The sequence below is a fragment of the Triturus cristatus genome, chromosome 7, assembly GCF_964204655.1.
Source record: "Triturus cristatus chromosome 7, aTriCri1.1, whole genome shotgun sequence".
NCBI lineage: Eukaryota > Metazoa > Chordata > Amphibia > Caudata > Salamandridae > Triturus > Triturus cristatus.
In genome coordinates this window covers 1,017,702,325-1,017,715,481 of record NC_140590.1, presented here as the reverse complement: position 1 = coordinate 1,017,715,481, position 13,157 = coordinate 1,017,702,325, and the positions used below count along the sequence as shown (strand labels likewise).

The 13,157-nt window shown below is 44.5% G+C and overlaps 1 protein-coding gene across 2 annotated transcripts in view; it reads left to right on the top strand.

Moving 5' to 3' along the window:
• AFF4 (ALF transcription elongation factor 4) overlaps nucleotides 1-13,157 on the top strand; it is an 862,537-nt gene that overhangs the window by 631,410 nt on the left and 217,970 nt on the right. For both annotated transcript variants that reach the window (XM_085618067.1, XM_085618066.1), the window contains exon 17: nucleotides 390-453. In XM_085618067.1, coding sequence (XP_085474193.1) covers nucleotides 390-453 — 64 coding nt within the window. The remainder of the gene's footprint in view (nucleotides 1-389; nucleotides 454-13,157) is intronic.

The window sequence follows — 13,157 nt, the reverse complement described above, 5'->3', positions numbered from 1 at the left end:
AAAGAAAAAACAAAATCTAGAGTAGTAACAAAACACAATTAACAAATTGTGTTTATTTCTCTGTCCCCGATGATTTGAGTCCTCTGACTATGCAGTTTATCATAATTTGAGGCTGCATTTTTTGTCAGTAAAAATCAATCCTGCTATTATATAGACTGACTTATCTGTGATGCATATGAGCTTCTAACTAGTACCAATTTAGAGTAAGCCTAGACTGTTTGACTTCACTAATCGTGGAGATTCGGTGCCCTAAGGTGTAAAGGATTTGCACTGTAGTTTCAGTTAGAAGGGAGTTGATGATTTTCATCTTAGTCATGCTTGCTAACCTCCTTGAGTTCTGTTATGTAAGGTCATAGCATTTATAATTCTAATTTCTTGTTTTTCTGCAGCAGTTTCTCAGCAGATCACTACCTGCAAGAAGCAAAAAAGCTGAAGCACAACGCAGATGCATTGGTATGGAGCTATCATTGAATTTGATAATCTCAACTTTATCTTTTCCTGTATAATTCATGATTGCCTTAGATCTTATATTTGAACTTTATTCTAAAATGATTGGTCTAGAGAGATTGAGCTACAATTGTGTGTGCTCTTAACTGAAAGAAGATACAAAGTAAGGGTTTCGGGATTGGGGGTTGTTTATGGCTATGAAACTGAGCTGAATTATGATGAAAGAACGGAGGTTTATGTAATTGCACACACAGGGTCTCTTGATTTTCTTTCTTGGTGGTTTTCTTTGAATAAAGTTTAATACAGTTAATACATGTGTTTTGTTAACTTGAAAACTACCGCTTTCTTTGTAAGAGCCTCTAGTAGCAACACACCAGTTTTCAGTAGAAGCCTCTTCTGCCCAGCCTCCATCTCCTCTATTTGTAGTTAATTAACACAGCCATAGCTATAATCACTTTCTGAGACACATCTGTCAGCATGCTAAGATGGCCATAGTGCTCATAAGATATCTATACAAAGCTGTGGTGGATGTTCTCTCACTTTTTACATTCCTTCTATTTGACAAGCAAATTAATCTATCAATTTCAGAGTCCAAGCTAGAGCTGAGAATGTGGTTTTATGTTTGTATTCCCAAATGTCCCGCCTAGGTCAATTTGACTCTTGTAAATCTTGCACTATGATGCGTCTGCTTTTTATTTTCATTACTGTCCATATACTGCTTCATGAGGACTGCAAGATCCTTTCTTGAGGTCATGAATCAGTTGGGGAGTTACCACGTATGTCATGTATGTGTATCCTAGGGGGTCACAGGCTAACAACACTACAGCACTATGTAGGTAATCGGATTTGTATCTTGCGGAGATAGACCACTCAGTCTTGCAGTGAGCTGTGGCTAAACTCCCATGCATTTAACCAATCTAGATTTCGGAAGTAAAAGCCAGTTCATTTGAGGAATCCTGTGCTTCCCCTTACCCTCTTTGTGAGAGAATGTTTCATGACCACAAACACTTTAATAACATTAAAAAAAAGTATTTAATGATTTAAATGACACCAAAATTAAACATGTCTTTTGTAGAGATTAGGCGATGCAAACATCCCAATTTATTTTGAGTGTAAAGCAGTTTCTGAAAGTGAATTGCACCAAAGAATGGCTCTGATTCGTAATATTCTGTGTGTCACCAGTGTCATGGTTCTTGGCATTGAAGCCAAGTATTGCCTCCCTGTAAGAAAGTGGCTCTTTATATACTGTTCCCAAATAGGTACAGTGTGCACAGAGTCCACAGTCCCCAGAGGTTTGGCAGAGGCTAAAGTTAGATAAAACCTTACTCTCTAAAGTGGTAGCTTGGTCGAGCAGTAAGGCAGTATCAGGGGACCGTGTAAAGTATTTGTTGTACACACTCAGTCCTTGTAAGGACACAAAATGGAAAGGAGGGATCGATATCTATACTCTTTAATAATAGGGGACTATAAATTCTCAAATAATAGGGACAATGTCCTGTAATTCAATATCATGCTTAAAATAGGCAATGATCACATACCATTGAAAACATGATTAAAAATGTTAATTATAGTAATCCAGGGATATACTTCATCCTGTTTTCACACTTTTTTCAAACATACAGTATACACATTTAGAGACGCATATATACAACAATTATATACAAAAGACCAAAAAACACAAGCAAATATTCATACAAATAATACGTAATAGGTAATTCCTTTTCACCCAAAAAGTCAAAACAAGAAAAGTGTCCACCTATTCCATACCATATCCAAGGGTGGGGTCCCTGGTTCTGAGGCTGAAGGTGTCGTCAGGAGCGCTGAGGTGGGTCCTTGGGTGCCAGATTCGGGGTCACAGTTGCCAGGGGGGACATCCTCGAGGTCTTTGTCCACTCCAGCACAGGCCAGGCTTGGCGGGTGCAGAGTGTGCCGGGTTCGCGGTTCCTGGCTGGTGGCAGGGGTCAGTTACTTGCTTTGAGCAGTGCCACTGATTGTTGGAGTCCCAGATGCTCAGTCACAAGGTAGCCAGGTCCTCTGGGGTTTGTGAGGTTGCTGGCCACGGGAGATGCCGGGATTTAGCAGGAGCAGGTTTGAGGGTTGACAGGCCGGTAGGGCTGGGGCCAAAGCAGTTGGTGTCTTCCTCTTGTTAGAAGCTGCATGGCTGGTCTTCTTGATCTTTGCTGTTTAGGAATCTAAAATCTGAGGAAGGAAGGTTCAGGGTGCCCCTAAATACTAAATTTAGGGGTGTTGCATGTAGGTAAAGGGCATGGACCACTGGGTCCCTGCTCTGGGGTGGGTACACCCCCTATCCTGCCACTCTTCCGTGGGAGGGGGGCCGTGGCCTAGTCCTGATTGGGCAGGGCTCCCCATCAAGATGGCTAGAGCCCGGGGATGTGCTTCACCTCGCCTCCCCCACCTGAGGGGTGGGGTTGGCAGAGGCTGGCGCACCCCCTGTCCTTCTTTGGGGTTTCCGGCCAGTCTTCCCACCAGAGAGGGGGTTTAGAACCGGTAGGGGCCAGTTGCTGGGTACAGCAAGTGGCCTCGAGAAGCTCACAAAGGTGGCATGCCTTTGAAGCTTCCCCTGCCCATCCTGGGATGGAGACCTAACACCTCGCCCAGGATGTGCATTATTGCAGGCCCAGGAGAGCGGATGGCTCTCTACCCAGGGGTCCAGCAACATGTCTGCTGTGTGGCAGCCTAGGCAGCCCCTCAGACCAGATGTGGATTGTAGGTTAGGGTCAGGGGGGCATCTCTAAGATGCCCTCTGTCGTGTATCTTACAGTAAATCCCACACTGGCATCAGTGTGGGTTTACTGTGCTGAGAAGTGTCAAACCAAACTTCTCAGTCTTCAGTGTAGCCATCATGGTGCTGTGGAGTTCGTGTTGACGACCTCCCAGCACCATATACTCTTAATGGCAGTACTGCACTAACAGTGCCCAGGAATGGACCTGGGTACTGTAGGGTCACTGGGCTCATGCTCCTGTACCCACACCACTGGCATAGGGCACCCAGCTAGAGGGGTGGCTGATGTATGCCAGGGCAGTGTATGTTGTGGGCATGGCTCACAGGGATGTGTGCCATGTCAAGACTCTGTTTTGTTCTATACCCAGACACTCAGCCTGCAAGGGCAGTGTTTTTGTCAGGGTACTGGGCCTCTAAGGGTGGCACAAGGCCCTGGGTACCTAGGGTACCATCTACCAGGGGATGACATGTTGCCAGGGTTTAACAAAATGGGTGGTAGAGGCACTCCGAGTTCGTGTTTGTAACAATGTTTTACTCGTTTAACACTTATTTTTGGATAGCGTGCTGTGGAGTGGATTCCAAAAGTCATGGATTCCTGACACTTCAAACCTTCAATACTAGGACCGGTGAGGCCCTAATCTCCACGCACAGTTGCGTTCAGGTGGATACCTTGAAACTTCTCAAAACTGTAGTTGTTCTTAAACAGACTCAATCCAACATTGTGGTGAATAAATGAAAAAAATTTTTTTGAAGCAATATCTCAATGATTATAGCAATTTATTCATTGCAAAAGTAATTGTTGATTAAATCTTCATTCGTTTCTTCGTACAAATCCAAATTACACTCTTACAAGAAGTTCACTTTTTGTAAATGCCCAATGCATTTCAAGCCAACCGGCTCTTCGTCAGGGGATAAGTATCTAAAGAAATAAATAAACAGTACATATTTACACGATAAACGTTACAATGATGACAAAACATCAGTTTGCAAATGCATGATCAAACTCAAAATTTCATAACATTCCATGCTGAAACACGACTGGGTAGTAAGTTCAGTGACCGAATAATGACCCAGAATGACCATCACCAAGAAATATTTGAATAAAGTTATAGTGAAGAAAACGAAAAAAACCCAATGAAACTGTTACCTTATGGATCAATGAAAAATCGCTAATCAAAACGAAGAATTCAATCTGAAAACAGAACACACTGAAATGTCGTTTCTAAGCAAAGAGAAAGAAACTGACAAGAGCGATAAAATGAAAAAATCAAATGAAAAATCTTACCGACGTAGTACAACGTGGTCGATTGAATCGACCACGTTGTACTACGTCGGTAAGATTTTTCATTTGATTTTTTCATTTTATCGCTCTTGTCAGTTTCTTTCTCTTTGCTTAGAAACGACATTTCAGTGTGTTCTGTTTTCAGATTGAATTCTTCGTTTTGATTAGCGATTTTTCATTGATCCATAAGGTAACAGTTTCATTGGGTTTTTTTCGTTTTCTTCACTATAACTTTATTCAAATATTTCTTGGTGATGGTCATTCTGGGTCATTATTCGGTCACTGAACTTACTACCCAGTCGTGTTTCAGCATGGAATGTTGTTATGAAATTTTGAGTTTGATCATGCATTTGCAAACTGATGTTTTGTCATCATTGTAACGTTTATCGTGTAAATATGTACTGTTTATTTATTTCTTTAGATACTTAGCCCCTGACGAAGAGCCGGTTGGCTCGAAATGCTTTGGGCATTTACAAAAAGTGAACTTCTTGTAAGAGTGTAATTTGGATTTGTACGAAGAAACGAATGAAGATTTAATCAACAATTACTTTTGCAATGAATAAATTGCTATAATCATTGAGATATTGCTTCAAAAAATTTTTTTCATTTATTCACCACAATGTTGGATTGAGTCTGTTTAAGAACAACTACAGTTTTGAGAAGTTTCAAGGTATCTACCTGAACGCAACTGTGCGTGGAGATTAGGGCCTCACCGGTCCTAGTATTGAAGGTATGTTGCCAGGGTTTGCCAAATTGGGTTTTAGGTTTCAGCATAATTTTTTGGGAAGGAACATAGGCCCTGGACACCTGATTGACTGAGTGTGCCCTGGGCTCCTGCCAAAGTACATTCAGCAATTCAGCAAAAAGTGGGGGCATACCATGCAAGAAAGAAGGCCCCCTTCCTGTCTCCCCTCCTTTTCAGCGGGAAGACGGGCGGTAAAATATTTGAGCAGCCCAGAAGGTGTACCCACCTCTGCCAACCCCACCCCTCAGGTGGGGGAAGCGTGGTGAAGCCCACTCTTCAGTCCCTGCCATCATGCAAATGGCAGGTACACTCCAATCAGGATTAGAGATTGTGCCCACTCTCCAATGTGGGGTGAGCACACCAAGGGTGTGATCACCCTAAGGTCAGTAGCCCATTGGCTACTGACCTCGATACCCCTAAAACGCCCCCTAAATGCAGTATTTAGGAGGCAGCCCTGAACCAAGAAGACAGATTCCCTCAACCTACGAAGAAGGATGGAAAAGACTCCCAGCAGAGGAGACTGCAGAGAAGAACTGGCTTGGCTCCAGCCCTACCGGCCCAGTTTCCAGAGATCCTGCGCCAAAAGTCACCTTGTCCTGCAGCCAGCAACGTCCAGAACCCTGGAAGGACTGACTGCCTTCAACAAAGACTGGATCTCCTGTGAACAGCGGATCTGTTAAAAAGAAACTCCCAAGATAGACTGAGCCTGGTGAGAAACCAGATGCCTGGAACCACCACGGCACCCGAGGCCTACAGCCTGAATCCGGGTGGCCCACTGGTCCTAGCGAGGTCCCCCAGCACTCCAGAGTCCGAGTCTACCGTGGGTAGTCCCATCGAGGACTCCCCAACGTTGCCTGCAGCCTCTGTACGGAGACCCACCAACTGCAAGAGGCCCAGTAAGGTTAAATCAGACCTCAAGACACCCCTGTATCCAGCCACCCTGGAAAAGAGAACTCGAGGTGCACCTATGTCCCCGAGCCTTCTAACTTACCTGCTCAGCTGTTGGTTCATCCCAGAAGCACTTACTGTTAAACCGATAACACTGTTATGCACTGTGAATACTTTCCTGGATTCAAATGCTGAGCATCATTTTCCCATCTCGTGGTTGGGTCCGGAATAGTCTTGGTTTTCTTCTTCTTCTTTTTTTTTTTTTTTTTTTTTTTTTTGTGGTTTTATTTTTTGTGTTTTGGGCATTGTCAACCACCATTTGATGCCAGGTCTGTCCCCTGCATACCGTCAGACGGCGCCCTGGAGGTGGTTGTGCGTAGTAGCCATCTTCAGATTCTTTTTTCCGCCGTTGGGTCTGGAAGCAAAAGGGAACGCTCCGGAAAATTGCTGAAAATCCCCGAAAACTCGATATTTTGAAGAAAAACTAAAATTGCTTCCACTACGCGACCTGAGAACACAACTGGCTTTCGGAGATGACGTCTTTAATACCAAACCCCTCCAGTACGTGACGAATGGCAAGGTAGGGGCCATGGAAAATATCCCTTTCAAATTCTGCCACAAGTGCCACCACAAATTCGCCCAACGCGACCCACACAATGTGTGCAACCTCTGTCTGCCCAAGGAGCAAAAAGACCAGGATTGCGAGGCCTGCGCGGTGTTTGTCGAAGACTCTCAGGACACGCTGAAAGCAGAGAGATGGCAACTACGCGACAATGTCCCTAGGGCAGAAGAATCCTTCCTTGAAAGACTTCAGTCTCTCCAGCGACGATGAGGACCAAGGGGTCCCAGCATGGTCCACGCAGGAAGGATTGGACGTCTAATTTCTCGAGGGAGAAGTCAAGAAAAATCGCACTCAGAAAAAAATGGTGAAAGACGCTGAAAAAAAGACCAGGTAAGACACATCCGTCAGAACTGAAGGACCTCAATAAAAAGGCACCGCCTAAGGCAGCCTCGACGCTGAATAAAAAGGCGATTGAAGGTCAGCTGCGATCCAAAGAACCCCATGGAAACCTGCAGAGGGACTCAGAGAAGGGAGGATGGCTTAAGGCACAGAAGCTGAGGGCCGACCACGAACCTGTGAAGGGAACTACGTCGCCGACGAAGACTGAGTCCACCACTCCAAAGAAGAGGAAATCTCTGGTCATTGAAGCCGAGAGAGCCCTCGAGGTCTAAAGGAAGAAATAACACCGCGAGGCAAAAATTGCGGCACTCCTTCAAAAGAAAAAGGAGTTTGAATCGCTCAAGTGATTCTGTATGCCTGTGATTCCCATAGTTGACACCGAAAATGTTGACGCCGAAGGCACAGAGGACTCTGAAGAGTAAGAAGAAATTCTCGATTTCCCTCCAATCCCCGTACCACGCGTCGAAGAGTACATCGATGCCCCAGAGGAAGAAGTAGCCTCTGAGGCTTTTGAGGATCAATGGAACGACCTCAACATGGAAAGCCCCAGAGGAGGAGATAACCTGCTATCTCTCGAAAGCTTCGCCTCTGGATGACATCGCCTTCTATAATGGCCTAAGTTTACAATATTCAAGAAGGAGCGTTCCATATATGTTCAAATTTAACAATCAAATACTGAAGTACCAAAGAAAGTTTAAGAAGGTCCTTAAGATGTTTGCTTCAAGTTCTGATCTTTATTTTAAATAGGATTTATATCCTCAAAAATCATCCCAACTTCACAGGCATTAGTGTTTTTACAGCCAACGCGTTTCGTCCTCCTTTAGGACATCAGGGCTGCAAGGTAAAAACACAATCCCAATCTTATCCATATAATATGAAAATAATAGCATGTGATTACCAAAACAACTCTCCCTGAACCACTGTTCAGGTGCCTGCCTATTTGACAATCTGTTCATAATTCAAAGGAGAAACCTCAAACATATGGTGCAAACAACTCTGTATATTTTACAAAACATTTAAATCCTTGTTCTGTTCACAATAATTCTTTATTTTTACAGACAGATCTGAAATCCCCTATTCATGAATACCAGATTAGTTTTGCTGAATCTGAATTTATTAACTACATTATTTCTAAATGCCTTCTGAATCCTCTTCCCCTATATTGTTTGCAAAACTAGTCGGGAACAGTAGGATATTTAATTCTTAATTAATCAAGTTAACTTAAATCTTCTCACCTCAGATTATTCAAATCCTTGTATCCTCATCCTATTCTTAGGTTAGACAAACGAAATCCACAAAAGAATATCAGAACACTACAATATTAGAAGAAATATATTTCAAAGGAAGATTCCTGGTTATTACCCATCCTAATAGTTTCGTAGACTAGTTCACAAATGTCTCGTCTGTAATTTTTATAAAGAAAAACTTATTCTCTGCCCAAGTCCATTCAATACAAAATAACTATTGAAATTTGGGCATGTGGTATTGGGTATAGGTATTCTGGCGCCACTAAAACGAATCACACATTCAAATTCTTATCTTCCATTAATTATGACGGTGCTGTAAGGTGTGGAGAACCACAAACTCCACAAAAGAAAGCGTCAGCTAGCATATATTCAAATTGTTCCCCAGCACACGTAAATTAAAAGCTTTAAGGTATTCACGTTTGTTAAAACAGTCACAACAAACAATATGTGACAATGAATTGTAAGTCCAATATTCTCTCTTTTTCTTTTTATTCAAAAGGCCTTCACAATAGCTCCCAACAGCCAACACGTGTTTCGTCGCATAGGAATGTAGTTCCACGACTTTCTCAAGGCTGTACAAGTAAAAACATACAAAAGGCCAATGTATAGTCAAAATTTAAATTAAATAAGTTTAAATTATATTAAGTTTAACACCAAAGTAAAAGACTTAATGTTTGTTTTAATAAAAGGTGGACAATTCTCTTCATAGAGTATTTCAAAAACTGAAAAACTCGTAATATTTAGTGATTGTTAATAACAATGATATGTGGGATTTAAGGCTATAACCCAAATATAGATGGAGAGAAACAGAACATTTGGCCCTTATAGCTCAAAAAACACTCTCGCCGTTAAATTTACAGCAAGCTGGTGAACGTTCTAATGAGTTCGCCACACCAATGTGCATTTAAGATTCTAACACGCATTCCGTGATGTGTACCCGTCTGTTAGAAGTGCCTAGTGTCTAGCTATTAAGTAAAGCATCCATAGATTCACAACATAACATCCTTGCAAGTACTTAAAAAATACCTATTTTCTCCGTGTTTGTAAACTCTTGAAAATAAAGGAAAGAGGGTAGAAACAAAAGGCATGTGTCAATTTGAGCTAAACTCCAGTTATATCCTTATTCACAATCATAACTCAAATAGAACCCCCGTTACCTACTCAGTCTGTGGTGATACTTCCAGACCACAACGGGTTTCTGTTTCGGCGGTGTCTGTTTGAAAGTTTCACTTCGTGCTTCTCAAAGACAAGCTACTTTCAAGTATGCTGTAAAAGTTATATATACACCTATATGAGTTTCTGAACCGTGTACAAAACCGTCTAAAATGATACGAATGATCTCTGAGAAGAGTATGTAAATTACAAAGAGGCTAATCATATCTAGTCACTGTGATGGCGCTAGGAATATATTAACATAAAAGAAGCAGCGCGCTATTTAAAAAATTAACCTTTTGAGGCTAGAGTACTACTCACTAGTGTAAGTCAATCGACACGGCCCTACTGGCGTATTTTCAAGCCGTAATTATTACTACCTTGTGAGAAAGTGGCTCTGTATATACTGTTCCCTAATAGGTACAGGGTGTACAGAGTCCACAGTCCCCCAGAGGCTGATAGAGGTCAAAGTTAGGTATGACCTTACTCTCAAAAGTGGTAGCTTGGTCGAGCAGTAAGGCAGTACCAGAGGACAGTGTAAAGCATTTATTGTACACACTCAGTCAGCAAATGGTTTCACACACTCAATAACTGAACTCTAGGCCAATGATTTGTATATATAAAATATATGCTTGTTTTATTTTTAGAACCACAGAGGGGGTAAAAATATACTTTCTCAGAATGAGAGGTTGAATATAAATACTTTTGTTTCAAGCAATAAATTTGTGTAAACAGTCACAGTTGGTTGCAATAAACAATCCTATTTCCTAAACATAACAATGCATTGAGCTCAATGGTAAATTCAGGTTATTTGTAATAAATTACTTTTCAGATTACTTTTGGAATTCCAGGTCTGGATCCTAGAACCAGCCTGGGGTCAGTATTCAGAATCAAGTGATGAAAGTCGACTTAATAACTGTAATGATTTTTAAATAATATTTAGCTATTTCAAAAGTTAGCACTTAGAAAATATTTCACAGAAAACATTCAATGGATCTCTATGGCAAGAAATTCAAATTGCAGGTAGAGTACTTTATCGTTACTTTAGTAATCCAGGACTGGGTGCCTAGACCCAGGACTGGGGTCCTTATCAAAAGCAGGTAAGTAATTTCGTTTGCAGAAATGGTACGATTTTAAAAGAATATTTCAAATTTGCAAAAGTAGACACTTAGAAGAAATTTCACAGAAAAGCAGACAATGGTTTCCTATGGGAGAAAAATGAGTTAGAGGTAAGTATAGTTGTGAGTACTTTTCAGGGTCAGGGCTGGGCACCAAGATCCAGCACTGGGAGCTCACCTAGGAGCAGGTGAGTAAATTCGTTTTTGTCACTTGGCTGATTTTTGGTGAATTTTTGCAGTTTTGAAAAGTTCACACTTAGAAGATTTTTGAAGAAAAAGCCAGTCAATGTTACCCTATGAGGAAAATGAAGTTAGCGGTTTAAGGGTAAGTACTCGACTGGTAGTGTTGAAATTCCGGGCATGGACTCAGGGGTCCCCCAGTGTCAGGTAGGTACAGTTGGTTCACCCTCAGCGGTTTCAGGACGGCCGGGTGCAGAGAGAGTTGGGACCAATGTTATCCTATGAGGGATAGGGGGGCCTTGGTTGGTGGCTGCTGTCTGGCAAGCCACGCGGCTGTGGGAGCTGGGCTCCTGGTCACTTACTCAGGGCAAGTGGGGAAGGAGGTTAGTGTAGAGAGGGCACTGCCAGGGCCACTCGGGCGGCTGGGTGCAGGGTGCTTTTGAGCCTTAGGGCGCTCAATGGAAATCAATGGGAATGTTCCGGTTTGGAAAGAGGCTGCAGGCTCGGGGACGAGGATGTTTCAGGTGCCACCACCACTTCGAGAGGTAAGTTGGGTAGTTGTAGGTTAGGTGGGTACCCCGGGATTGGGCACTGGGGGTCGCAGGGCGCCGGGTGCAGGGGTGCCTTTTGACGTCGGGAATCTTACCCTCTGGTTGATCGCGGCTGGGGTGGCACTTGGTTCTGAGGCTGCAGGCTTCTTCCGGGATGTCGAGGGGGGTCCTTGGGTGCCGGACTCTGGGTCACAGTCGCCGTGGGGTCGTCCTCTGGGTCTTTGTCCACTCCGGCACTGGCCAGGCTTGGCGGGTGCAGAGTGTGTTGGGTCCGCGGTCCCGGGCTGGTGCCAGGGATAGCAAGTAGGTTTCTTGAGTAGAGCCTCTACTCGTGGGAGTCCCAGGGGCTTAGAGCTAAAAGGTAGCCAGGTCCTCCGGGGTTGGTGAGGTTGCTGGCCACGTGGGATGCCGCGCTGGTGCAGGTTCGAGAGTCGACAGGCCGGTAGGGCTGGGGCCAAAGCAGTTGGTGTCTTCTTCTCTTTTTAGCAGCTGCAGGGCAGGTCTTTGTTCTTCTTGCTCTTCTTGTCGTTTTTCTATCTGGAATCTGAGGAAGGAAGGTTCAGGGGGCCCCTAAATACTAGATTTAGGGGCGTTACAGGTAGGTGAAGGCCAGGGACCAATGGGTCCTTGTCCTGGGGTGGGTACACCCCCTATCCTGCCTCTCTCCTGTGGGAGGGGGGGCAGTAGCCTAATCCTGATAGGGTAGGGCCTCCCATCTTCAAGATGGCGAGAGCCCGGAGATGTGCTTCACCTCGCCTCCCCCACCTGAGGGGTGGGGTGGGCAGGCTGGCACATCCCCTGTCCTTGTATGGGGTTTCCGGCCAAGCTTCCCGCCAGAGTGGGGGGTTGCAGTGGCCTGGGGAAACTCCAACTGGCGGCATGCCTTTGAAGCTTCCCTTTGCTCATCCTGGGGGAGGAGATTTCTCACCTCACCCAGGATGTGCATTGTTGCAGGCCCGGGAGAGCAGGGGCTCTCCCACCCAGGGGTCCAGCAACGTGTCTGCTGTGTGGCAGCCTGGGCAGCCTCAGAGCAGACGTGGATTGCAAGTTAGCTGTAAGGGGGCATCTTCTAAGATGCCCTCTGGGGTGCTTAGTACATTAAATCCTACACTGGCATCAGTGTGGGTTCAATGTGCTGAGAAGTTTGATACCAAACTTCCCAGGCTTCAGTGTTGCCAATATGGTGCTGTGGAGCTCGTGTTTGACAAGCTCTCAGCACCATGTATTCTTAAATGACAGCACTGCACTTACAGTGCCCAGGAATGGACCCGGGTACTGTAGGGGCACAGGGCTCCTGCTCCTGTGCCCACACCATAGGCGTAATGCACCCAGCTAGAGGGGTGGCTGACATATGCCTTGGCAGTGTAGGTGATGGGCATGGTACACAGTGATGTGTGCCATGTCGACTCTTTGTTTTGTCCTGCACCCAGACACTCAGCCTGCAAGGGCAGTGTGTGTGTGCAAGGGTACAGGGCCTCTGAGGGTGGCACAATGAGTGCTGCAGCCCTTAGAGGCCTTCCCTGGTCACAAGGCCCTGGGTACCTAGGGTACCATTTACTAGGGGCTGACATGTGGCTAGGGTTTGCCAATTTGGAGTTTGTGTGGTTTAAGGAAGGAACATAGGCCCTGGGCACCTGATTGGCAGGAACCCAGGGTACACTCAATCGAAGTACATTCAGCAATTTAGCAAAAAGTGGGGGCATACCATGCAAGAAAGATGGCACTTTCTCACATACCTTACCTATGGGTATTCTCAATTGAAATCCGGACACCACCATACGAACGCGAAACATGCAAACCGAGTGCAGCAGCATAAATCGTTTCCACACATCCGGCTTCCTAT